The sequence below is a fragment of the Notechis scutatus genome, chromosome 15, assembly GCF_049901735.1.
Source record: "Notechis scutatus isolate UNSWTSFEM ecotype Mainland chromosome 15, rNotScu1.2, whole genome shotgun sequence".
NCBI classification, from domain to species: domain Eukaryota; kingdom Metazoa; phylum Chordata; class Lepidosauria; order Squamata; family Elapidae; genus Notechis; species Notechis scutatus.
In genome coordinates this window covers 68,204-93,914 of record NC_142023.1, presented here as the reverse complement: position 1 = coordinate 93,914, position 25,711 = coordinate 68,204, and the positions used below count along the sequence as shown (strand labels likewise).

General features: G+C 48.3%; 2 protein-coding genes and 2 long non-coding RNA genes across 6 annotated transcripts in view; 2 read left to right on the top strand and 2 right to left on the bottom strand.

Annotated features, from left to right (window-relative positions):
* Positions 1-5,426: 5,426 nt before the first annotated feature.
* Positions 5,427-7,215, bottom strand: LOC148129433 (uncharacterized). Its single transcript, XR_015745381.1, has 2 exons — positions 6,968-7,215; positions 5,427-5,772 (listed from the first exon to the last, which is right to left on the bottom strand). It is a non-coding gene; the product is annotated as an uncharacterized LOC148129433 (long non-coding RNA).
* On the top strand, positions 6,566-6,904 carry LOC148129434 (uncharacterized). Its single transcript, XR_015745382.1, has 2 exons — positions 6,566-6,635; positions 6,671-6,904. It is a non-coding gene; the product is annotated as an uncharacterized LOC148129434 (long non-coding RNA).
* LOC148129432 (uncharacterized) lies at positions 7,215-16,119 on the top strand. The gene is made up of 3 exons (XM_087944260.1): positions 7,215-7,230; positions 7,276-8,506; positions 15,978-16,119. The coding sequence occupies exons 1-3, from the start codon at positions 7,215-7,217 to the stop codon at positions 16,117-16,119; spliced, it is 1,389 nt and encodes a 462-aa protein (XP_087800386.1).
* Positions 16,120-18,420: 2,301 nt separating this feature from the next.
* LOC148129429 (vomeronasal type-2 receptor 26-like) overlaps positions 18,421-25,711 on the bottom strand; it is a 65,943-nt gene continuing 58,652 nt past the window's right edge. For all 3 annotated transcript variants that reach the window (XM_087944150.1, XM_087944151.1, XM_087944152.1), the window contains 3 exons: positions 24,160-24,372; positions 20,750-20,876; positions 18,421-19,888 (listed from right to left, as the gene is read on the bottom strand). In XM_087944150.1, coding sequence (XP_087800276.1) covers positions 18,978-19,888; positions 20,750-20,876; positions 24,160-24,372 — 1,251 coding nt within the window. In that variant the 3' untranslated portion in view covers positions 18,421-18,977. The remainder of the gene's footprint in view (positions 19,889-20,749; positions 20,877-24,159; positions 24,373-25,711) is intronic.

Here is a 25,711-nt window from a genome sequence, read left to right as displayed (position 1 = left end):
GAAGGTTTGCTAGCTTCCCCATGTCCTGGATCAACGTGTTTTTTTTTCCATTCCCCCAAATCCATCCCCTTGCCCCTTTGGCTGATGATAAGGACGCACACAGCGAGCAGGAACCCAAACAACTGTCCCCTCATCTTCAACAGCAGCGTATCCTCTGCCCCAAGTTATCAGCAGGACAGGTCCTCTCCACGTTGGATCTGGTAGTCTCCTATACCGAACTTTTGGTCTTGGCATACCCGCAGAAGGGGAGGAAGCAAAATGCCTATTGGCTGCCATAGCAGCGGGAGATCCTGTCATGTTTAAAAAATTTAAAGTATATAAAGTAATATTAAGAATGTTTTGTATGTAAGGCAAGCCATATCCATCCACTTCCCCTGCTTTTGTTTTTATGTGAAGGAGTGCTTGTTTGAGCGTCTGATGAGCTCGTTCCACAATGGCCTGACGAGTGGAATTGTTGGAATTTTGATGAAAATAGCTATGTGAGTCCTACGGAGTAACGGGAAAGCGAGAGACAGGACATGGCTGAGGCAGCTGCGTCAGCCACGTCATTCCCTTTCTCCCCGGGAAGTGGCTGGTGGCTGCGAATGTGTGCGATATGCAGAAAATGTGTGCGAGAATGAAGACAGCTTTGCAGGGCTAAAAACGAACTCATAAGATTAGCATCAACAGAAGGAGAAAGATAAGCAAATTCAATGTTAAGTATCAATTGATAAATGTAAAGAGAATCTACAATAAGATTTAGCGGTTCTTGTGCAAATTCCTGTAAGGCCAAAATAGCAGCAACTAATTCAGCCCTTTGTGCTGATTGCTGAGGAGGGGTAATCTTTGTTTTCCATACCCCTTCCTGTCTCCATGCACAAGCACCGTAGGTCTTACCACCGTCCGCATAAACGGTCACTCCCTCAACTGGCTGCTTAGCAATAACTGAATTAAAATTTACAGATACGTTTCGAAGCAACTGGAAACGAGGGTCACTGGGGGTGTGGCAAGAAATCTTCCCTGGCCAATTTTCAAGAGCAATTTGCAATTCAATGGATTGACTATACCAAGTTTCCCACAAAGTGAGGGAGATAGGTAAAAATAACTGAACTAGATCTATGCCATATAAATGCATACTGCGATTTCGGCCTTTGATGATTAACTCACTATAAAAAATAGCCATAGTAGAAACTGTTTTTCTGGGAGTGTTTTGCAAATGCAACCATTCAATGATATAAACCTGCGCTTCATGTAATTGAAATAAAGCTGCAGTAGGCAAGGCTGGAGTTTGTATAAAGCTATAAGCTTTTCTTTTGGAAGTGGCCATTGGTCAATCCAAACTGGCTGAGAGGTTAACAATTGTAATTTTTCCATTATCCAATAACAATTTTTGTGCGAAATTGTGATAGCAAATCTCTACCCCACAAGTTTATATGCAAGGGCAACACAAGAGGTTGAATCCTTGCAGTCTCACCAGTTTCTCTATGCAATGCCTTCAACCAATGTACACTACTTCTTGCAAACTGCATACCACCCACTCCACGAACAGCCGGAGAGTCCTCAAGCGCCCATTCATTTGGCCATTCCTTTTGGCGTATCACAGAGACATCTGCTCCGGAATCTATAAGGCCAGAAAATGATTTTTCTTGAATTTCAATTGTCATTTTTGGTTGGTCTGTAGTCAAATTTTTTGTCAGCGCTAGCAATTCTGTAGCAACTGGAGAACTGGCCATTTCAGTGGACCCAAAAACGCCAGTTCGTGGGATCCCAATTAAAGGATTCATAGGAATGTATGGAAGCAATAATAACTGGGCAATAGATTCACCGGCCATTAATGATGTAGGAGTATTAGTGTACAATTGTATCTTAATAACCCCTTTAAAATTTTGATCAATAACTCCTGGAATAACAAAAAACCCTTTTTCTGATGCAGAAGACCTGGGAAGTACCAATCCCACTGTTTTTTCTGGCAGTGGCCCATGCAAATGAGTGTCCTCAATGTACACTTGATTAGGAAAAGTCACATCAATTGAGTTCAACATTTTAAAACTCAAACCTGCACTCCTAGTAATTGCAGGCAATGCTTTTGTGACAGCCTTGGGAGCGGGGCTAGCTGCACGCCCCAAATTTAGTTTCCCGGATTTTGGTTCTGATCAGAGCGACATTGATTTGCCCAATGAAACCCTTTTTTGCATTTTGGACAGACCGATTTCGGGCGAACGTCCCTATTTTTGGTTTTGTTAAATGCCACCCCCCCCCAGGGGCACGGCACTGAGCTTTAAAATGGCCAGGTTTCCCACAATTAAAACAATTCCCTGTAGGTTTCATCCCTTTTTGTAATGCCATAGCCAAAGTCTCCATGTTGTAAGCCTGAGAACCCACCACTGCACATTCCTTTAACAGATCAGCCAGAGTAACCTCACCTCTAGCCACCAAAGGCTGTAAGATACGCTTGCAGTCAGCGTTTGCATTTTCAACTGCTAATCTCAGCAAAAGTTCCTTTGCTGCTTCCTCATTAGAGATTTGTCTGGTAATAGCCAATTGTAGCCTTTCCACAAAATCGTTATAAGACTCAGATGCTGTTTGCTTAATTTGAGAAAAAGACCGTGCCGGGGTTCCCACAACCTGGATGCGGGACAATGCCCTAAGGACAGCTGCCATAACCACTGGAAATACATGATCAGGCAAATTAGCAGCTTGATCAGCAGTGGATTCAAACAAGCCTGCCCCATAGATTTGGTCTGGCGTATACAGCCCCCCTGAATTCCTTCCCCTAGTGATAGCTTCTCTTTGGTATTCTGAGTCAAAGACCACATACTGAGTAGAACTCAATATCATTCTCATTAAATCTTTCCAGTCATTAGGAATCATGCGTGAGGTAGCCAAACTTGTCAGAAGCCCCTTTGTAAAAGGACTTTGAATACCATAATCTTTAACTGCTTTTTTAATTTCTCTAAGAACAGCTAAAGGAATCGGAATCCATTCAATTTCTATATTGCCTTGAGCATTTATTTGCCTATTAACTGGAAACAAATTCATCTGGGTAATCTCGTCAGCCTCTAATTTCTCTTCATTGAAAGCCTGATGCATCATTGCTTGAACTTTCCCCGTTTGTGATTGGATTTTCTCCTCTACAGGCGTAAGCGCTGTTGGGGTTGAGGAGGCATATTCCAATTTAGAAATTGGGGGGTGCAACACAACTCCTTCATAAGCAGGAGGTTCAACTAAAGTTTTTAAAAGAGGTTGCTGCTGTATCTCTAAAGCAGTCATAACAACCTTCCAATATATCAAAATTTCAGCTGTTGCCCGTGGCTCTTCATGAAGGATAGTTCCAATTCTCCTCCATGTGTCTAACTTTAAAGATCCCTTCTCTGGATAGCAGGGACACTGCTGCCAGATCTCTTGCAGCAGCTCTTTCACATTACCTTTTGAAAGAACTATTTGCTCCCCCCAGAGGGTTTAAAGATAAAGAAGTTTGTCCTGACTAACCTCAGCAGCTCACTAACATGCCGTTCCTGTGGCTGAGAGAGTTTTCCCCCCATGCTCCCTGAAAAAAATCCTATTGTCCAGCAATAGTTAAGTACGTACTTTACCTATTCCAGGCGAGGAAACACGGAGGTCCGGACACGTACCACCTGCAGTGGATCACGTCGGGGTCACCACTTGTGGTGGACTCCCATGGAAAGGATGAGACATAAGCGAGTGAACTCGGGATGGGAGTCCAGAGCAATTTCTAGTGCTCCCTTTTTATTGAGAATTTTACACATAGTAAGCATTCACATTGTGGATTACAATAATTAAACATAATACACGGAATTATTTACAATTGTCTGAGCTGCTTGATTGTTTCTGGTGTTTACTTTTAATTTCCTTGTTTTATCTAGGTGACCTTTAGGCAGACATGTATGTGTAAGGTCTTAGATTAATCATTACTCAATACTGGAGTCAGAGTTATTCCCACATGGAACAATATTAAAACAAGAAAAAAAGAATTAAAGTTAAAAATGTGAAGTTTGATGTGATAATTAAAGGGGGAATTGTTTGGAAAATTAAACAAAGGAAAAGGAAACAGCAGAAGAGGGAATTACAGAGGAGAAATCAAGAGAGGGAGGGGGATAAAGTAAATAATTGGAATAAGAAATGGAGAGAAATTATAAAGGAAAAAGGGGGAATTAGGAGAAAGGACCAGAAAATGATGGGAAGTAGAAAGCAAACAACAATAAAAAAATTATATAGTCAGGAGAATGAGAGACAATGGGTAGAAGAAGAACAGGAAGGGGGATTCTGCAAGGTAACGTGTTGTGATATATAAGAACATAGATTTAAAAATGGAAAAGAATGGAACTGATATTTTTCTTTTAAGGATTATTGTTAAACCAGACATAGATTTAATTGAAATAGATATGGAAATGGGAATTTACTGTTAAGAATATTAATTTATATTTAATAAAGCAGTGAATAAAGTTAAAATGAGATGAGAATTGTAATGGAAAGACTACTATCAGTTTCTAAAATTGAATAAATATTTTTGAAATAGATGATTTAGAATGTAATTGAGAGAAAAAATACCATGTGGAATCTGACACACACACACACACACACACACACACATAAATACATGTGTGATATATAGTAGTTAGATTGTTATTAATGTAGAATGTGATAATTAAAAAATGACTATACTATGGTAAAACTTTATAATGATTTAAAGGGAATAAATTGGGGGAGTGTATAAGGCAAAGGGGTGGCAAGCTCGAATTGACAATTAAAGGGGACATCTGGATTATTAGAATTAGGATGGAACCTATTGAACAATGAATGGAATAATAGTATGTGATGAAATTGCAAATGGGACAGATAAAAGTAAATATATGTACTGAAAATAGAAATGAAATAAGAACCTTAGATAATACTGTAAAACAAGATATGAGAATATTTAAAGAAAAATGAAATAAGTTATGATATGAATTGGAATTGGATAAGTGTAATGAATATAAGAATATTTGAGAATATTTAAAGGAAAATGGAATAAGTAATAATACGATATGAAATTGAACACGAAAGATGAATATCTAACTATGGTCATTTTGTATTGAAATGTAAAAACCTGGAACCACGCTGTTCACCAAAAGAGATGTTTTTTTTTAAATATAAAAATAAAAAAAATATTAAAACAAAAGAAAGGGAGGCAGGGGAACATGGGATATGGGTTTCTGCATCCCCAGGTCTCAAAGGAGGAGGTTGAGAGAGGATTTTGTATGTCTGTTTTCAGTCTGTAACATGAAGCTCCTGAGCTCCCCTTCCCTCCCTCCCTTCCCCACATGGGGTGAGAGGCTGCCTTGATTTCTCCATCTCTTTTCACTTGGTTGTCTCTGACTTCTCCCTCTCTGGGCATGTGTTTGTTTTTGGATGTGAATTTTTTCAACTATGCAAAGTTCTGATAACTAGTTTTTCATTAAAGTTCATGTTATTCTTGGAATCTGGCCACACTATTACATCAACCCCTTTGTGAAGGTGTCACTGAGCATCTGTTTTCAAAATAAAGAAAATGTTGCTTCCATTTCACACCTGTGACATGCTCAGACATTAACTGTCTCCCGGGATTGTCTCTTTAACCACGATGCCAACAAATGTCACACTTCTTTTTGTCTTCATCCACAGGTGCCGTGTATTCCCTCTGGGGCCAATTTCAAGACTGAAGCTCCCAAACCTCTCCATTCCAGATGACGGATTTAATTCGATCTCTGTCCCTGTCATTATGAACCACATAGGGATTATTTCCCTTTCATTTCCCTGCAGAGAAAGGCCCAACAAACTCTGAGTGCAAGAACCAGCTGACTTATCCAGGGATCCCTCCTGAGAAGGGAGAATTATGATCAAAGTTTCGGCTCTGCTCTGTGGCCGAATCCTCCCGGGAGACTCTGGGCAGAGACAGGGAGTCTGTGGCAGCTTCTCTCTTCTCCCCTGGATGGAAACTTTCCCTGCTGGAGAACTTGGCTTCAGGCAAAAAGTTTCATTGAACAATTTGAGAACTTTGAACTTCTCTCCTCCTTAAAGATCAGGGCTGCCTGGATCCCTTCCCAGCAAAGTTTGCTCCCCTGGGGAAAAGAAGGGCAAATGGAGCCCCCAAGAAGCCCCTTTTCCATCTCTGCTTCCTTACAATTCAAGGGCTGAAAGTTTCTCCTCCCCCCACAAGTCCCCTCTTTATGCCCAGGAGGGTTGGGGGTCCTGGCTGTGGTTGGGCAACTCCTTTCCCCCTCTTCCCATTGGGGCGATGGCTGGGCAAACCACCTTTGGGGTCCCTGCAGAGGCGGAAGTGGGAGGCCGCTGGGCAGTCCAGCTAGGTTGGTTAGCATTAAAGTTGGACTGATCAATTTGTGGTGAGTGTGTGTGGGTGGGTGGGTGAGTGTGTGTGTATGAATGCTTCATTGGCCAAGTGTGACTGGACACACAAGGAATCTGTCTTGGTGCAAATGCTCTCAGTGTCCATAAAAGAAAAGATACTTTCATCAAGAATCATCAGGTACAACACTTAATGATAGTCATAGGAAACAATAAGCAATCAAATTATACTAGGAAACAATCAAAAAATCATTAGGATACAAGCAACAAAGTTAAAATCATACAGTCACAAGTCTGTGTGTGTGTGTGTGTGTGTGTGTGTGTGAGAGAGAGAGAGAGAGAGAGAGAGAGTCCAACCTCCAATAGACATTCTACCCATCCTATAGAGTCTATGCAGACAGTATATATTCTATACATCCCAGGATTTCTCCTCTCCCCCCAGGGTGGAATCTTGCCAGGCGTGGGAAAATCCGCCGCTCCTTTCCCACGGGGAGGGGCACCCAGGCCCTTTTCCCACCGCCTTCCACACTCCTCCCCCCCCCGCCCAAGGGGGGAACCCCGAAAGGCCCTTTGGTTCCCCCCCAGGAGCCTCTAGGACACCCCTCCCAAAAAAGACCCGGCCCTGCCTGCGCACAAAGTCCCCCACCATCGCTCCAGGGTCCCCACCCGAGCAGTTCAAAGGCGGGGAAAGGGGAGGAGCCCAATCCTGGCCCCGCCTCCCCGCAGGGGAGCAGAGCAGACCCGATTTCCATCGGGTGACCCCCCCCTCCCCCGCGGAGACGCCCCCCCCTTCCCGCCCCGGGGAAGCCTCGCAGCGTCAGGCGCAGAAAGCCGGGAGCAGCAATTTCAGAGGAAGGGCGCATGCGCGAGCGAACGTTGCCCGTAGCTTCTGGATGGAGACCCTCTGTGGCCGGAGCAGGAGAGCCCCCCCGAGGCTCAGGTGGGGGGTCTGAGGGTCCCACTTGGATCCCTTCCCGGCCCCACTGTCCCTGGAGACAGGAGCTGGGTTTGGGGTGGTGGAAGGAGGCTCCTTCCTGGGGTGCAGAGCTGCTCAGGCCCCCCGCCTGTCCTGGGGCCGAGACCGGACGGAGCAAAGGCCTCCCTTCCCCTTCCCTCCTCCCGGCTCAGGGCTGGCCAAAGGGCCACAGAGGGAGGGGATTCCTTGGCTCCCAGGCCAGGAGGGGGAGGCGGCCCTGGAGGAGCAACAGTGGCCTCAGCCCAGAACTCCAGCCTCCCCCGGAGATCCGGGACCACAGAACCCATCACTCCCTCCTAACGCCAGACTCACCCCTCCCCGTGGGAGAATCCACCCCTCCTTTCCCACGGGGAGGGGCAGCCAGGAGTCTCTCCCTCCCCCTCACCCCACCCCCGCTCTGCCAAAGGGGGGACCCAGAAAGGCCCCTGGCGCCTCCCGCAGCCCCCATAAGGTCCCCGGCGGTGCCTGCACGCCAAGTCCCCCAGCGCCCCCAGCAGTCCAAGGCGGGGCAAAGGGAGGGGCCAAGTCCGGGGGAGAGCAAAGCAAAGCCGGATTGCCTCCTGCGACCCCCCCGCCCATCCTGAAGCCTCCGATCCTGGGCGGCTTCAGAGGGCGAACAGAGCATGCGCGAGAGGACGTTGCCCGCAGTGATTTATGTACGGGGAGGAGAGAGAGAATTCCACGCGGAAGTCAGCGGGTCCTCCTTTCCGCTCTAGGATGTCACAACTCTCTGGGCTTAACCCTTGCGCTGCACTCTGCTCTGGCAGGCGGAGATGAGAGAGACGAACTCTCTATCACCCATGAAGTACGACTACAGGGCGTCCCTGGGCCTTTCTCGAGGGCTGAGCTCCTCCGTGTCCCATCATCCCCTCCCCGCACCCGTCTAGGTCTCAAGGCCGCTGGGATTGGGGCCAAAGGCGCGTCCCTCGCCTGCCTCCCTCTCGCAAGGGGAGCTGCCGTGGCTGGCCGGGACCACCAGGGGGCGCCCTCCGCAGGCGGCCTGCGAGCCTCAAGAAAGGGACTGAGCATGCGCGTCTGCCTCTTGCGCGCCTCTGCTTCTCTCGCTCCCCAGCCTGATGGGAAGTCCTGGGGAGGGAGGGGGAAGAGGGGTGGGGGAGGGCTTCTTCATGGGTATATTGTGTCCCCCCCACCCTTTGCACCTAGATATGCGCCCCCCAGCCTCCCCTGGGTCCAAGAGGCTGCAAGAGGGTCTGGCAGGGAGGAGCCTCCCCAGGAAGGGGGTCCCACCAGAGGGCAGGCTGGAGCGGGGCGGGGGGCTCGCAAGGAGGTGGGGTTCCTATCCCCTCCGAGCCCCAATCGCAGCCGCTGCAGGAGTTTCTTTCCTTTTAGGCTTCTTTCCCACTTGATGCCAGGAACGTTTGGATGCTCTTTGGGGAGCCCGGGAAGGAATCTCGCCTTTAGCGGTCTCCCCACAAATGCCAAGCAAAGGGAGGGGGAGTGACCACTGCCCTCTCCTCTCCTCCCCCAGACAATCCAGGACTTCCCTGCAGGGGAGCAGCTGATGGCAGCATTGCTGGGGGTCCCATGCACAGACTGGGAGGGGGGGTGTTTTGGGAGTGAGGGATACCAGACTCCCCCCCCATTCTGTTTGTGTGTGTGTGTGTGTGTGTGTGTTGGAGAGTGCTTGGGGGAGCAGGGGGGCCTTGAAGAAAGGGCGGGAACGAGGGGGAACGTGGCAGGGCGGAGGAAGGGCAAAGCGCCACTGAAAGGCCGGAGAGGAGCCGCCGAAAAGAGGGAGCCAAAGGGGCGTTGTTCTGTTCGACGGCTCGGCTGGCAGTGTGCCTGGAGCCCCCCCTCCCGCCTTCTCCAAATCCCTCCCTTTCCCTTTGCGCTGCCCGACGGTGCCAGAAGTCCGCCAGCTCCGAGGCCTCTGCCGCCCCCTACTGGAGTCCTGCTGCAGTGCTGCCTCGCCCTTTCCACAGGGGGCGCTCTTCTTCCCCATCTTCCAAGGGGGATGCGGGGTTGCCGGGAAGGGAGAGCGGGAGAGGGAGGGAGGGAGAGACCGAGAAAAAAAGAAAATAGGTTGAGTAACCTGGGAGTTAGCCAAGTCTTGGTGCAGGGATTTAACGCCTCACAAAAGGGAAGAAGGGAGACCAGCATTTTCCAAAGTTGGAAGTTGAAGATGAAGAGACTTTAATTCCCAGAATTCCCTGCCCAGCATGAGGAAGTCCATGCACTGTTGGGAGGGGAACTCTGGGGGTTGAAGTCCATTCCTCCTCAAGTTTGAAAAACTCGGATGCAGACCAGCCCCTCTCCACGTCCTGCCTCCACTTTGGGGAAGAACAAAGACCCCTGAAGAGACCCCCAGTCATTGGCTAGCTTGCAGAATGCAGGAACCCTGGTTTCTTATGGCCATCAGAAGTGAAACAACCTCTCCCCCAGGCCCCCCTCCCTCCCTGCCCTCACTAGGGAGGGGGCAGACCCCCTGCAGACCCCCCTGGCACTGCAGGACTCCTGTGTGCCCCCCTCCTCACAGCACAGCCCCCTGCCAAACTCTACCCGAATCCAGCCCGTTGGAGGCCGCTTGACCAGCGAGGAAGAAGCCAGGCCCAGAGAGGCCCCTCAGCCTCGCCCAGCTGGGCGGGAAGGTTGCCCGGAAGCCCCCAGGGGAAGCTGCTCAGAAGCAGTTGCCAATGCCTCTTTGCAAGGGCTCCGAGAGAGCGGCTGGTCCAGAGCCTCCTAGCTGGCTTGGCACCCCAGGCAGGACTGGAACTCAGGGCCCCCTGGGATTCAACTACCACCCCACCCGACTGACTCTTGTGAGATCCACACGACCCACTGAACCCGGTCTCTTCCCCAGTGGCTGCATTCACACCTGCACCTTTTAACCGTGATGACCCAAAGGGGCGTGGCCCAAAGGCAACCCAGTCAGATAATCAGTAGGAGTCCCTTTATTAGCTCCAACTTTGCCCCCAATGTTGTGGTTACCTTCTGGGCTGGAGGAAAACTCTCCCAGGAACAGCCTTGGGCTGCAGAGAATCAAGACCAAAACGTGGTCAACAAACACTGTAACTAGAAGTCCAATCAAGGCAAGAGGAGGTCATTAGTTCGGCAGGGCAGGAGAAGGAATTCCAGACTTGAAGGCATGGCAATAACTCAACACGGTTGGGAAGATGCCAGGAACACAGATAAGCCAAGTCAACACAAGATAAACTCACCTTTGCTCCCAGCAGACACCGCACTCAGCTTGCATCTCTTTTACAACAGTCAATGGGGTGAACCTGCGGGGCCGGCACCTCAAACACCCCCCTGCCATCTCTTAGTGGCAGGAGGATGCTGCAACGGCCATAAGGGTCATAAGTCACTTGGTTCAGTGCCGCTGTAGCTTCTCATAGTTGTAAGTCGAGGACTGCCTCTTTCATGAAATGATCGGTTTTTTCAAACAATGTTTGAAAACCCACCCTGAACAGGAAGTTCTTGAAGAATGGAGACGGTGATTTGCCTGCCCACCAATTCTACAATCTCTCTCTCTCCCCCCCTCTCCCTCTTTCTCTCTCCCTCTCTCTCCCTCCCTCCCTCTCTCTTGTCCAGATGTTGCAGTCAGATTTGCGAGTCAGGAGTCTTTTTGAGTTTGGAGGTCTAGGGGAAGAAGAGGCAGAACCTGGGGATGGAGTTAAAAGAGGAATCGCCTAGAATCTCTACATAGCCACAAGCAAACAGTCCAACTCTCCTTGAATACCTGCTGCAATGCCTCAAATGAGATGCCGTCTCCAATTGTTGAATTCCCCTGTGTGGAAATATGTTGTTAAATATGAGTGTTAAAAACAAAATCCACATTTTAGTCCAAACCCCTAGAAAACCACAATACCGGCATTTGCAGTAGTCAAGAAAAGTGGCAGACTGGTCATGCCATGCTTGCATCAAACTCTGCAGACTTTATCTTGGGAGTCTTCATCACTCAAGTTTGAAGTAAGACATTTTTGTGTAAGAGGGAACTTTTGGGCCCCAGAAGAAAGCATCTCTCTGTTAAGTTTGGAGAGTAATGGAGACCAGACATCTGACCAGTGACTTCAACTCTTTAATAACAATAAATAGACAGAACAGAGCAAGGCTATGGGCAACAGCAACCCTTTTATAGGGTTAGCTGCTACCTTATTAACCAATGACATGTGCAACAAGTTCAAACTTATAACCAATGAGAAGTGTCAAAATAGCGGCCAATCAGGGACTAGTTATGGACCAATCCCTAGTTGTTGTATAAGGACCAATCAGGTGTGTAGGTTTCCAAACCTTGATTTGCATTTATGCTAGTAACTGTTATTGATTCACAACACCCATCCCCCTTGGGTTCCGTTTGAGGGGAGCTGTAATAAAATCCTCAAGATAGACAGGCCGTTTGGTCTGTCTGGATGATTTCCGTGGCTCCACTGGTTTTGGTCTAAGGTCCGGTTCGGTGGAGCGTTTGGATGATCTTTATTAAAGTCTGTTTCGCTGCACAGTGATTCCGTGCTGTTTTCACTGTGGTTGTCTCCGCTACTCCGTGTTTCTTCGGGTTTTGCACTTCGGTTTCCCCGTATTAGAGTTCCCTGAAAAATTCAACTCCCTCCCTGCTTCACGTTCCGGTGTTTCGCTGGGCCGTAGGGTTTCCGTTGGCCTGCTATTTGTCATATCAAAGTCAATTTCTCGATATTTCCTCCCCTTGAGTTGGTGAACCCGGGAGTCATGGGCGCTGGGTGGTAATCTCGATCGGAGTTGGTCTATGTGGCGTTTCCACACCCTCCCATCGTCTGTTAGCAGGCGGTAAGATCTAGGCCCGGTAAGGTGGGTAACGGTTGCGGGTATCCATAACGGGTCGCCGGAAAAGTTTTTGGCAAAGATTAAATCGCCTACCTTAAATTCCCGGCATTTGCTGCTGGAGCCGAAGGGCTTTTCCGGTGCGAATGCGGGGTGGAGCCGGTCAAGGTGCGATCGTAGTTTCCGCCCCATAAGAAGTTCAGCGGGCGTTTTGTTGGTCACGCTGTGGGGCGTGATGTGCTGCAACAAGAGGATTCGATTGATTTTCTCGTCGATGTTGCCAAATTCCATTTTGTGAAGGGTCTTTTTTACAAATTGTACCATGCGTTCTGCACGTCCATTCGCCGCAGGGTGCGTGGGCGAGGTTAGCGCATGGCGGATGCCCCGATCAGCAAGATATTGTTCAAAGGGTAATGCAGTAAACTGTGGGCCGTTGTCCGAGACCAACACGTCCGGAAACCCATGTGTGGCAAATAGTCTGTTTAATTTATTGATAACTGAGTCCGTTGTAGTTGTGTTCATTCGATGGATCTTGAGCCAATTTGAATAGGCGTCGACAGTAATAAGGAAAGTGTGTCCTTTGGTAGGTCCCACAAAGTCAATATGAATACGGGACCAAGGTCCCCTCGGAGTTTCCCATTCGGTTGGGCTTGCTTTAGGCGGGCGTTGCTGACGCCCTGGCAACGTTGACAAGTAGCGACCCAGGCCTCGATTCTTTTGTCGATTCCCGGCCACCAAGCGTAGCTGCGATGCGAGTGCTTTCATCCGCACGATACCCGGATGTCCTTCATGTAATACCGCCAAAACAGTTTGTTGCAATTTGCCAGGGATTACGACTCGATCGCCCCACAAGATACAGCCTTTTTGGGAAAACAGTTCGGTTTGGCGGGCTTTGAAAGGCGCCCATTCTGGTGCTATTTGGTCTGTCGGCCACCCCCGTTCAACCCAGCGTAGGATGTGTTGCAGTACTGGGTCACGTTTTGTTTCAAAGGCAATGTCTCTAGCCGTCAATGGTGGTTCAGTTTTTCTCGGTGTGTGCCGAAAAATCCGGAAGACTGGCATTCGGCCTGTCGGGGTTTGGAATTTTGTTTGCTTCTGCAAACCTTCGCGATGTGACCTCGTTTCCCGCAAATGCGGCAGAGTGCATCGAGGAATTTGCAGTTGGATCATGGGTGATTCGCCCCACATCCTGCACACGGTCGGAATGCGGGTTGTGTGAACTGGTCTCGTTCCATTCGGAGTCGGTTGACCTCTTCCTCATCGCTTTCTGATGGGGATTCTAGGTGTTCGTGGTGAGTCGATACCGAGTGTCTCTCTGAGTGAGGCGAGGTATCTTTTGTGAGTGGACGTAGCGGTGCGTTGGTGCGGCGCATTCGGGCTGCCGACTTCTTGGTCGCCTCCGCTGCCGAGGCTTCTTTAAGGGCATCGGTGAGGCTGATGTCCCCCTTAGCCATAATTTTGCTCTGGATCGCGCCGTCTTCTAGGCCCAGAAGCAGGCGGTCCCGGAGGGCTTCTTCTAAGTCGGAGAATCCGCAGAGGCCCCCAAGGTTTCGGAGGTCCGCGATGTAATTGGCAAGGCTTTCGCCCTTCCGTTGGTCCCTCTGGTAATATTCGTGTCTTCTGACTAAGGTTGGCATGGGGGGCGCGTAGTGAGCCCGTAGCAAAGGTTCGAGGACGTACCAGTCCATCGCTTTTACTTCGGCTGGTTTGGCAAGCGATTTTGCCATTTTAAACACGGTAGGCCCGCAGTGAGTTAGAAAGATAGCTCTTTTTTTTCCGGTTGTTGCATCTTTCAAATTGTTGGTCTCCAGAAACATCTGGAACCTATCCATGTACGCTTCCCAGTCTTTGGTTTCTGGGTTGAAGGGAGCGGGTGGTATGGCACCGCTGGCCATGTTGCCGTTGATGGTGCGTGTTCGACCACGTGCTCAGTTGGTTGCTCTGTAGATTAGTCAGCTCTTCGGTCTCCCAATCCCACCCTCGTCGCCAGTGTTAAGTTTGGAGAGTAATGGAGACCAGACATCTGACCAGTGACTTCAACTCTTTAATAACAATAAATAGACAGAACAGAGCAAGGCTATGGGCAACAGCAACCCTTTTATAGGGTTAGCTGCTACCTTATTAACCAATGATATGTGCAACAAGTTCAAACTTATAACCAATGAGAAGTGTCAAAATAGCGGCCAATCAGGGACTAGTTATGGACCAATCCCTAGTTGTTGTATAAGGACCAATCAGGTGTGTAGGTTTCCAAACCTTGATTTGCATTTATGCTAGTAACTTTTATTGATTCACAACACTCTCCATCACTGCTTCTTTGGGGCATCTCTTTCCTCCGGCATGAAAAATCTGGGCTTCTGGCTCAGCTCCTAAGAAGAGAAAATTAAAATAGCTGTTCACCTCCTTTCAGGAATCTATGAGTATTTGCCTCCAAGTTTACTGAATTTAACACCAAGAAAGTACATAGTTATACAAGATGGCTAGCAAAAAGCAAGGCTGGGAACAGAAGGTAAGAACAGAGGGGTGTCTGTGTGTGTGTGTGTGTGTGTGTGTGTGTGTGTGTGTGTGTTGTGTGTGGCGTGGTAGAATGAAAGGGATACAAATATAAATAAAGAGAAGGAAGGAAAGGGAACATTTTTTACAAAAGAAAACCTCAGGAATGAGAGGAATTCTGGTTGAGACTTTTAGGTGGGACTGTGCTCTTTCCTTTTTCTTTCTTTCTTTCTTTCTTTCTTTCTTTCTTTCTTTCTTTCTTTCTTTCTTTCTTTCTTTCTTTCTTTCTTTCTTTCTTTCTTTCTTTCTTTCTTTCTTTCTTTCTTTCTTTCTTTCTTTCTTTCTTCATTCTCGGTGAGTCTCCAGCTCCCTTTGCTGGACTTGGCCCTTTATTAACCAATCAGAATAGAGCTGGAAGGGTCCTTGGAGGTCTTCTAGTCCAACTCCCTGCTCAAGCAGGAGACCCTATACTGGAGGTGGGATTCTACCGGTTCGGACCGGTTCTATAGAACTGGTTGTTATGATTCTGCACAGTTCAGAGAGCTGGCAAATCGTGCACCTGGCTGGCCCTGCCCCTCTCCACCCTCCCCTCCCAGTCAGTCTTTATTGCGCCTGCCCAACATCACTGACTGCGTCCTTCCCCACCCAGTCACTCCTGAAGGAATCTTTTCAGGTTCTTTTTCCCTTCCCGATGATCAGCTGTGCCGGGATCCCCCTCGCTGTCTTACTGCTTTGCCCAGGATGCTTTCCCTGAGGCCCAGGAGGCAAAAGGGGGTGTGGGATGTGTATGTATGCTGCGCGCCCCACCCTGTGCTCCGTTTTGTGCCTTCTGGGCCCCAGGGAAGACTTCTGGGAGCAAAAACGCCCCCAGGAGGCTTCCCTGAGGACCAGGAGGCCCAAAAACAAGGGGGGTGCTGCAAAAAAGAAGAAGCCACACCCACCCAGCCACGCCCACAGAACTGGTTGTTAAAACAATTGAATCCCACCCCTGCCCTATACCATGTCAGACAAGTGGCTGTCCAATCCCCATTGATGGACTTACACCCTCTTCTTCTTCAAGTTGCCTGCTGAATGCAACTGTGGGGGTCCCTGGGGTGCCAAAAGGGGCTGGCCTAGCAAACGTTGATGATGAAGACATTTTGGGCCACAAATGAAGAGGTGGGCAGTAGAAAGCCTGAAAGCTTTCACTTTTCTTTCTGTTTGTTTGTTTTCATCCTTTCCTCTAGAAGAGGCCCTCCAATATTCTCCAGTCATCTCTCTCCTCCCCAGCTCTGGTTAATAAGACCCAAGTCATTGTTACTGTTGGCCTTTTGAGTTTTCTGACGATTTTTTCAGAAGAAGAAGGAAGAGGCAATGAGTGGCAAGAAACTCCTGGGCCCAGCCGAGATATTCCGAGATATTCCCATATCTCCTGTCTCCTCACCCTTCCCAGATACATGGACACCCACAAGAGAACCACCCACAGCCAAATAGAAGGCATTGCAGCCAAGCAGGTGAACGGTTATCAGGCCCGGCCCAGATTGGACCTTCAGGAAAGAAAGACTCGTCTCCATTTGCAGTCGAGTTGCATCTAGTAAAAGGTATGTTTTCACTAAAGTCAAGTGGTCACAGCGAAAGCAAAGCTAGATCTGAGGATTCCTGCATAAACTTGGTAATCTTCCCTTTTTTCTCCCTGGTCATCTACAATCATGTCCACTGAAGGCCAATCATGCAGATAAGGAAGAAAAGTATTTATTTAAAAATATTTTAGAGAGGAAGCAGGGGAATCCCATCTCTTTCCTCACTCATGCCAGACCAATGCAACACTCTTGTATCATAACAAGCAAATATCTGCATCCAGTGGCTACACCATTACGTCTCCTTGCTGAATGGGTGTTGCCCACCGTGAAACTGGGATGAAAAGGGCAGAGTTAGACCATGAAAATTAAGCAAATGAACTTGGATTGTTCTTGGTATAAACAAGTGATGGATTTTTCCAAGAAGTTCTAGCTTTGTGGTCTTTGGAGCCATCCAAGGAATAAGGCAGAAAGACAAGAGGCAGCTGATAGGAAAAACAGAAGGGCCTAGAATGGCAAAATGACCATGTGTGAGATTTACTATGTGTTCAACTTACTGCACATACCAAAAAGATAAAATATGAGCGGACCGATGATCAGATTGATGTCCATGCTTGAAACATAGAAAAACAAGGCTTTGTGTATATCTGGATGTCCTTCGGGTGTTGTGATGGTCAGATAGGGCTCACAGTTTAGGAGCAGACTGAGCTCACTTTCAAAGGTTCCCCTAAAACTTGTGTGTTTTCAATATACATAGCAAACACACCCACACAATGTCCCCTTCCCAAGAATGGGGACAGACCCACCATGGTGCACTCAAAATAGAAAGGGATCAGGATACGTTTTAGGATGGGAGACTTCTCCTGTGGCCCCTGGACCTAAACCCAAGACAATATTTCAGAGATTCCTTATCTCAGGTGTTGTACAAAGAAAAACAGGGGCAGTCGGGCCTAAAGAAGGTGCATCCTGTAAAATGGCGTTTCCAGAACCTTCCATCTCCACCTTAATTCCTCAGATGAAACAATGGCATTGTTTATGGAGCCTACCCATCTTCTGGGAAACGCACAGCCTAATTTTTTGCATGAATTGCCGGTCAATTTGAGTGAGCTTCCTGACAATAATTGATTTAGAACTTGTTGGTTGTATCGGCCAAGATTCGGGAAGCTTTAAGTTCTAATCCTCCCTCAGGCAGTAAAACTTCCTGGGGGACTTTGAGCGGATCACCAGGAGACTTTTGAATTCCAGTCCCGCCTTAACTCTTATTGAATTTGGGGTGGGAAATTTGGAAACATTTTCTCAGATTAATGTGAGATACTAAAATTGGAGATTCCTAGAGTGTGAGATGGCTGATTGTCCAATGTTGTGGGTAGTGATGGAGGAAAGTGAAATTGTGGGATAATCGCTGTGGTGGGGATCATTTTTTTTTTACTACTGGTTCTGTGGACATGGCTTTGTGGGCGTGGCTTTGTGGGCGTGGCAGTGGAAATTTACTTCAAAAGCCCATTCCTTCCTCTCCCGACTAACCTGCTTTCCAGCTCCGTTTTCCTGTGCAGGGCAACCAATCCAGCCAATCAGCTGGGACTCAGTGGGAGGCAGAGAAGAGATGGGGGCGAGGCCAGTCAGAGGCGGTATTTGCCACTTCTCCGAACCACTCAAAATTTTCACTACCGGTTCTCCACAACTGGTCAAAACCTACTGAATTCCACCTCTGGATAAACGCCTCTTCCATGTGGCACAAAGCCACAAGTCTCAGCCTTCTTCTATTGCTTGTGCAAGAACCAGAGGGATTTGTGTGAACCTTAGACTGACCTTCTTCTGATCCAACAGAGCTTTTCTTATCTCCTTAAAATGGAATTTGCAAAGGGATCCTATTCACAGTTAGAAGCCTTTATGAGACATAAAAATTGATTCCCAATTGATCAGCAATCTCTGTGGCTGGAGAGCAGAGCAGCTTCCATGGGTGCCTCTTCCCAGAAACCTAAAAGTCCCTCCCACTTATTCAGCCCCTTCTTGTACCTGGATGAACATTATGCAGCATTGGAGGTTTGTGACCTGGTCAATGATGCGGCTGCCTTGAGACAAGATCCCTGCAACCTCCTCCTGGGAAGAGTCCCAAGGTCCCCTTTCTCTGGACATCTTCTCCAGCCCTTCACAGACGAGACAGGCTTAGAGGTGGAGCAGAGAAATGCTTTAGGTACAAATTGTAGAGTGGATAATTAAAGAGCCTGAAAACGGCTATTTTATTTCTTTGGTTGATGAAAGAAAAAAAATATACAGTGGAAATTTCTTTACACGCTTCATTTTTTTATTTCCTTTTTTTTGCTGTGAAGTACATACCAAAATAAAAACAATCCCAAACTGAAATCCCAGACAGCTGTTCTGGTGAAATCTTTCTGCAAAGGAGGTTTTATCAGGAAATCAAGAAAGACTCATATAAGAGGGATGAAGATTTCCCTCCTCAGCTGGGAGCCAGTCAAGCATGGCATTTCACATCAATCTGGCATTTTTAGGGAGAGGATCAGGCAACCAGGCTGGTGTTTGGTTCCACAGCTTCCTCCTGACCTCTTTTCCTACACATTCTCTCACCACCCACCCATATATTTAGCTGCTGTCAGTGGGAACAAGTGCGTCAATCATTTTTTATAAGGTATCATGTTCAGTAGCTGTTGCTGAACAGCTGAATTCCTCTGAATTTTACAGTGGTCTCTTTAGCAATATTTATTGAGATGGGAGGGAACTGCAAGAATTCCAGTCGTTCAACAATTCCCCATTTTGTAACATAGATATCATTTTCTTTGACTCCTGCATACTATCAAAATGGAAATCAAATAAAAGAAACATGAACAATTCTTCCACTATCATAATGATGTTATATCTCATGTTTTTACATTTGTTCTGGCTGTGAGATGCTCCTTTGTGTTCAGCTCTGGCCTCAGAAGGATAATGTAGCACTTGGGGATGAAGATGCAGACCAGCAGACCAGCACTGGAGGCCAGGATGGAGAAGACCTGCACAGCCACCATGTGTTTCCCTTTGGTGCTCAGGTAGGTGGGCACAAAAGTCACCCAGACACTGCAGAAGACCAGCATGCTGAAGGTGATCAACTTGGCTTCGTTGAAGGCCCCAGGCAGATTCCTGGCCAGGAAAGCCACCGTGAAGCAGACGGCAGCCAGGAAGCCCATGTAGCTGAGGGTGATGTAGAACATGACAACGGCCCCTTGGTTGCATTGCAGGATGATCTCTCCAGGCTGGGAGAGGAGGTCAGAGTCAGGGAAGGGAGGAGAAGCTCCCAGCCAGATGGAGCAGATGATAACTTGGACACCAGAGGAAGATAGGATGATGGAGTTGGCCAAGCTCTTCCCCAACCATCTCTTTGCTCGGTTTCCTGGTTTTGTGGCCAGGAAAGCCAGCACCACCATGATGGTTTTGGCCAGGAGAGAAGAAACGGCAACTGAGAAGATGATGCTGAAAACCGTTTGTTGGAAAAGGCAGGTGGCTTTCCTTGGTTGACCAATGAAAAGAGAAGGAGACAAGAAGCAAAGCAGGAGGGAGACTAGGAGGATGTAGGAGAGGTCCCGGTTGTTGGCTTTGACAAGGGGAGTTTCTCTGTATTTAATGAAGACGATTAAAACAAGGCTTGTGGTTAGGAACAAGAATAGGGCAAAAGATGCCAGGATGATGCCCAGAAGTTCTTCATAAGACAGGAAGGTTATAACTTTGGGGATACATTGGACTCTTTCTTTATTGGGGTATTTATCATCTGGACATTTGGTGCATTTTTCTGTATCTGAGAAAACAAAAAAAACAAAAAACGTATTTCTTTGTCCTTTGCATTTCAAGATATATTGTACATTCTTTGGGAACAAGTGATTATCAGGAGCATTTTCTGGGATGGATTTCTTAATATCTCCAGAGACAAAAAATAAGTCTTAACACTTTAAAAAAAAATATAGCTACAGTATATTTTTGATAGGCTATGAAATTGAGGGAAGCTTTGGACTTGAAAGATTTCCTTTGTAATGTTCAGAATATTGATAGGAACCTCCATTACTAAAGGAAAATAATGAATCAATTAAACTTTCTAGAGAAACTTACGTGCAAGATGGCAATTCTTGTCATACTTGCCTAAGAGGTGGCTGGCAGATCAAGTGACTGTTGCTAATAATTTGGAATGGCCATTGGAGCAGTGGTGATACGGGTGCAGACACATACAGGCATAACTATCCATGCCACCACATTGTGTATCTCGTACATCAGCAACACCTTTTTAGTGTTCCTCAAAGGGAACCCATGTAGACTGCATTGCAATCCTCCTTTCAGGAGGTGGACCTAAAACAATTAATCGTGTTTCAAGGAACTCAGGTGTTCCTAGAGAAGTAAATTTGTAAGGAAGGATACATCCAAGCTAAAAAGGAGAAATATTTTCTCTGGCAGTAGTAAAGCCTACCCAATCTGCCACAGCCACCTCTCTCTATCCAGCCCTTCCTTCACAGTCTTTTTGTTCTTCTGTTTAGATAAGAAATGGGGCATTTTGGAAATAAACCAGAAATCAATTCAGCTTCAAAGTGTTTTTTAATTCATACTTTCATGACAATTCTCTCAGTGGATCCAGTTCCACCAGGCCTTCCTTTCCTCTGTTGTCACCCACCTTTCTGAGTGGAGAAGGTCCCCTCCGGACAAGGAACACAGTCGTAGCAGCAAACTAGCTCTCCTTCTCGAGCCCTCTTGACAAATCCAGGATGACAACTTTCCACACATTCAGATTGAGGAAAGGACTGAGCAGAAAAGAAATAAGATTGCAAAGGAAATATGTGGAAAATGGAGGTTAAAATGGATATTAGACAAGTTACTAGTCTCTGGTCTTCACTTAAGTAAAGACAAAATCTCTCAATATTTCCAAATGTTTGGAGATATAACTTCTGGAAGATTCTTCCGTTAGTTCCTCACTTTTGCTTTTGGCATCTCACATTGCCAAAAAAAAAAAGGACTTTATTAAATAGAAAAGTCTGGAGAGATGGAACCAGGGGTCAGATTCTACTGATTCTGTCCAGTTCTATCAAACCAGTTGTTATGATTCTGCGCAGTTCAGAGAACCAGCAAATTGCACCACTGACTGGCCCCGCCCCTCTCTGCCCGCCCCTCCCCTCCGCTCTCAGTCAGTCCTTAACGTGCATGCACGGCATCGCCTGCAGCCTGCTTTTGCCCACTCGCCAGTCCAGCCATTACTGCATGCCTTCCGCTGTGGCCCTGCCTGATCTCCCTGGGTGAGTGAGGCTCTGCAAGCTCTTGGGCCCAGTCACCTACCTGCCACTGCCGGTCACCTTTACCCCTCCCGCCCCACTTGCCTTTTGCTGCCACCACCCGCCGCCCTCACCCCCAGCAGGGAAGGCCCAGTATCTGTGGTGAATCCAGGCGGGGGGGTGAGATGCAGACTGGTGGGGACCCGAGCTACATTTCGCTGTACTGGAAGACATGTGGAGAGGCTCTGCTGGGAGAGCAAGAGAGTCTTTCCCGGCACAGCTCCGGGTGGCAGAGATAAACTGGATTCAAGCGGGCTGCTTCTCTGCCGCCCAGAGCCGCCCATTTCCCTATTGGAGAGGAAGTTGCAAACTTTTCGCTGTGCCGGGAAAGACTCTCTTGCTTTCCCAGCAGCAGGAGAACATGAGCCTCTCCACATGTCCTCCGGTACAGTGAAATTACCTGGGATTCACCGCAGGTGCTGGGCCTTACCTGCTGGGGGTTAGGGGTCCAGGTGGCAGCAGCAAAAGGCAAGTGGGGTGGGGGGTAAAGGTGACTGGCAGCCCGGTTGTACCCATGTCGGCAACAGGTGTCACCATTTCGAAGTTGAGGGAGAATGTGGAGAAAGAGATGGAGAGTCCTGCAGTGGCCGGCACAGGAGCGCCATTGAGAAGCAGGGAAGTGGCCTTCTGGTGGTCCAACCTGGTGTTCAGGCTGGAGGCGAGCCACAGGAAGTCAGAGCACTGAGGGAAAGGGGAACTGCCAGGGGGAGCTGCCCTCTCTGCACCGAATTGGGACCATTTGGGGTAGTCCTAGGAATTGGGTGAGTCGAGCCTTAGCTCCTTGCCTTCTTAGCTCAAGGAATGGCCTTTTTGTGCAGGAGGAAGACTGCGGATGGGGGAGGTCTACCTGAGTGACTCCTCCGCCGTCTTCACCAGATTATTTGGACACATACTTCTTTTTGGAATCCAGACTGTCTGAACAATTGCCAGATCGCCGTGGAAGCATCCCTTCGGGCCACCCTTCTCCTCCTCCTCCTCCTCCTCCTCCTCCTCCTCCTCCTCCTCCTCCTCCTCCTCCTCCTCCTCCTCCTCCTCCTCCTCCTCCTCCTCCTCCTCTCATAACCGGCCGTTGTGGCGGAGCCGGGAGGGTGCATGCGCACGGGGAGATGCTCCTCAAGCAAATGCCAAAGCACAACAAAACCAAGTATGGGGTGGGTGGCTGTTCGCTTGAGGAGCGAGCATCTCCCCACACAACTGAACCCTCCTGGTCCATCCACAGCTGCCGGGTGCAAGAGGAGGAGGAAGAGGAGGAGGAGGAGGGTTGCCCGAATGGACACTTCCACCGCAGTCTGGCAATCGTTGTTCAGCCAGTCTGGATTCGAAAAAGAAGAAATGAAAGAAGTAGCGAAGAGCGCCAAGGAGAACTTGCTGGCTTGGCCATGCCGCGGCTTTCAGGGAGACACACACACACACACACATTCACAGATACACACACACACAGAGAGTGGGGGAGAGAGAGGGGAAGATAGGGACCTGGCCTCTTCGCTATCCCCCACCGTCACCCTTACCTTCTCGCACTGCTCCATTTTGTGAACCACCTATGGTTTAGTATCTCCTTCAAACTGGTGAGAATCCCACAAGGGCTGGGGAATGTGTCACTAAGAGATCAGGTTGGTTTGCTCCTTGTGCCCAAACTAGCAAAGAAAAAAGGGAATTCTGTTGACCAGGGCCTTGAATTCAGATGAATTTGAATCATGATTGGGTGGAGGTCCTTTTGGTCCCATTGGGAGAGAAGCTTCGTCCTGCTTGGGGAAAAGTGTCCCCTGAAAGGGCCGGTTCATAGTTGGAGAGGTTCTTAAAGAGACCCGACCTGGTCAGACTTACCCATGCCTCTCTTTTACACACACACACACACACACACACACACACACAAACACAGAGAGGAGGGGGGCGTTAGAGAAAGAGAGAGAGAGATACAGAGAGGGGGAAAGAGAGAAAAAGGGAGAGAAAGAGTAAAATAGAGGGAATAAGAGAAGAGGAAGAGAGAGAGAAGGAAGAAGAGAGAAAGAGAAAGAAAAGAGAGAAAGGAAGCAAAAGGAAGGAAAGGGATAGACAAAGAAAGGGAAAGATGGAAGGAAGGGACAAAGAAAGAAAAAGAAAGGAAGAGATGGAGGGAGGAGAAAGTGAATGAGATATATGAATGGATAGATAAATACATGGAAGGAGGGAGGGAGGGAGATAGAAAAGAAAGGAGAGGAAAGAAGGACACAAACCCTGGCTTCAGAAGACTCTTTGAAGCAACACAAAAATCTAGGGCTGGCCTGCAAGGGATCTCGGAGGTCATCTAGTCCAACCCACTGCTCCAGCAGGAGATCGTTACAGAATCAAAGAATAGCAGGATGAGAAGGCTGTGTGCATGTGTGTGTTTGTGTGTTTGTGTTTATGGTTGTCAAAACTCCAAAACCAGGTCAAGGAGCTCTGGGGAGATCAGTCATAAATTAGAACACTTGCTAAGCAACTGGCCATTAAGCGAGGATCAATTGTATTTGGTTTGCCAGTCACATGGCCACATGGCCATGCCCATCTGGTCACGTGACCACCAAGCCACGCCCACAAATTAAGCTACTTAATTGTACGGGGTCCACAAAATGGAACAATACCGATGCCTCCCAATTAGCCTAAGGGAAAAAATCCGGTTTCTACTGCCCAGATTCAATTCTCGGTGAAGGTCAACCACCTTTGGGGAATAGCATCAGCCCTCTTGAAATGGGACCTCAGGCTTTGGAAAATGGAGAGAAGACACCAAACTTTCTCCTACCTTGTTGAGCAACTTTAGCCGTGAAAGAACATTTTTTCTGATAGAAAGTCTCTGTCTTTCAAAATACGCCAGAGTTTCTCTCCTGGGATCATCCCTGGAAAGAACGAAGAAGCCCCCAATGCCCAGATCTGCTGCTACCTCTCCATTTGGGTCCATGTAGAGTTCCTGGTTTGAAATATTGACAAACTCATTCTTCTCCAGGAAAGGATGGAACTAGAATGGGAACATGCAGCAATTTTAAAAGCAGAAAACTTTGTTTCTTATCCCAGACGCTTTTTCAATATTTAATCTTTCTTCTGTAGTTGTCTAATTTACAGACATGCTTCATAAGGAAAATGGGTGTTACCACTATCTTACAAGTGAAGGGAAAAAGTTCACAAAAATTTGTTGATCATATTTTGACAATATAGATTTTGACAAAATATAGTTGAACAACAGAAAAAAGGAGATTTATGAACTCCCTGAAAGCAACAGGTTGGTTATCAGAAACACGCATTTGTCAAGAAGAAAATTGTCAGGGTGATCCTCTCCCAGGAAGCCCAGACAGGAAACCTGAGCTAGGCCCACTTTGCTGTAATGCTGCACTGACAGGATTTGGGGAGTCAGAAAGTACAAATCTCCCACCGACCCTGTTGTAGAGCGGCGGTTACAGAAGGGAGACGGAGCCAGGATAACGCTAACAGCTTTATTCAGGGAATAAAGGGTCGCCGCGGCTTCAGATGCAATCTGACAGCCAGCTGGCGGCGACAGCTGATGCCGTTTGACAGCTCCCTTTTATAGCCGGCTGTCAAACGGCATCAGCCAATGGGAGCGTTCGGCGCTCCCGCTCAGGCAGCGGACCAGAAGGAGAACTGCTGTCAAGTGCTAAATACATAACACTCCTTCCCCCTGGTCGCGCGCATGCGCAGTCCATAAATTGTAATGGCAGTCTTCGTTCGCGACCGGACCTTCGCGGTTCTGGAGGCTGGGCGGCTGCAGCACAGTCCTTCTTGCCTTCTGCGGTGCCAGGCGTCTGTGGAGGGACGATGGCTGTTCCGGACCTGTCATCTGGCGGCTGCTCTGGTAAGTCTACGCGCGGTGGATGGTTGGCTGGAAAGTCGGGCCTCTGGTAGACCGGGTAGTGCTGCGGGGCGGCTGCGGCAGGCGGTGAGTAGACCGGGTAGTTCGGCGGCGGGTTGCCTAGGCTCTCGGCGGCGGGCGAGGTCCAGCGTCTCCGGAGTTGGTCGATGTGCCTTCTCCAGGTTCTCCCATCTTCCAGGAGGACTTTGTAAGACCTGGGCCCTGTAACAGAAACTACCTGCCCTGGCAGCCATAATGGTTGCCCTGCATAGTTCCTGGCATACACCAGGTCCTGCAGGGCAAAACCCCTGGCATGGCTGTCAGATGCCAGGGGTGTGCTGGAGGCGTAGTAGGGGTGCAACCTGTCCAGGGTTGTCCTGAGTCGCCTGCCCATTAAAAGTTCAGCAGGTGACTTGTTGGTGGTCGGGCATGGTGTGGCATGCTGTGTTAGCAGGTACGTGGATAACTTGGAGTGCCAGTCTGCCATGCTCAG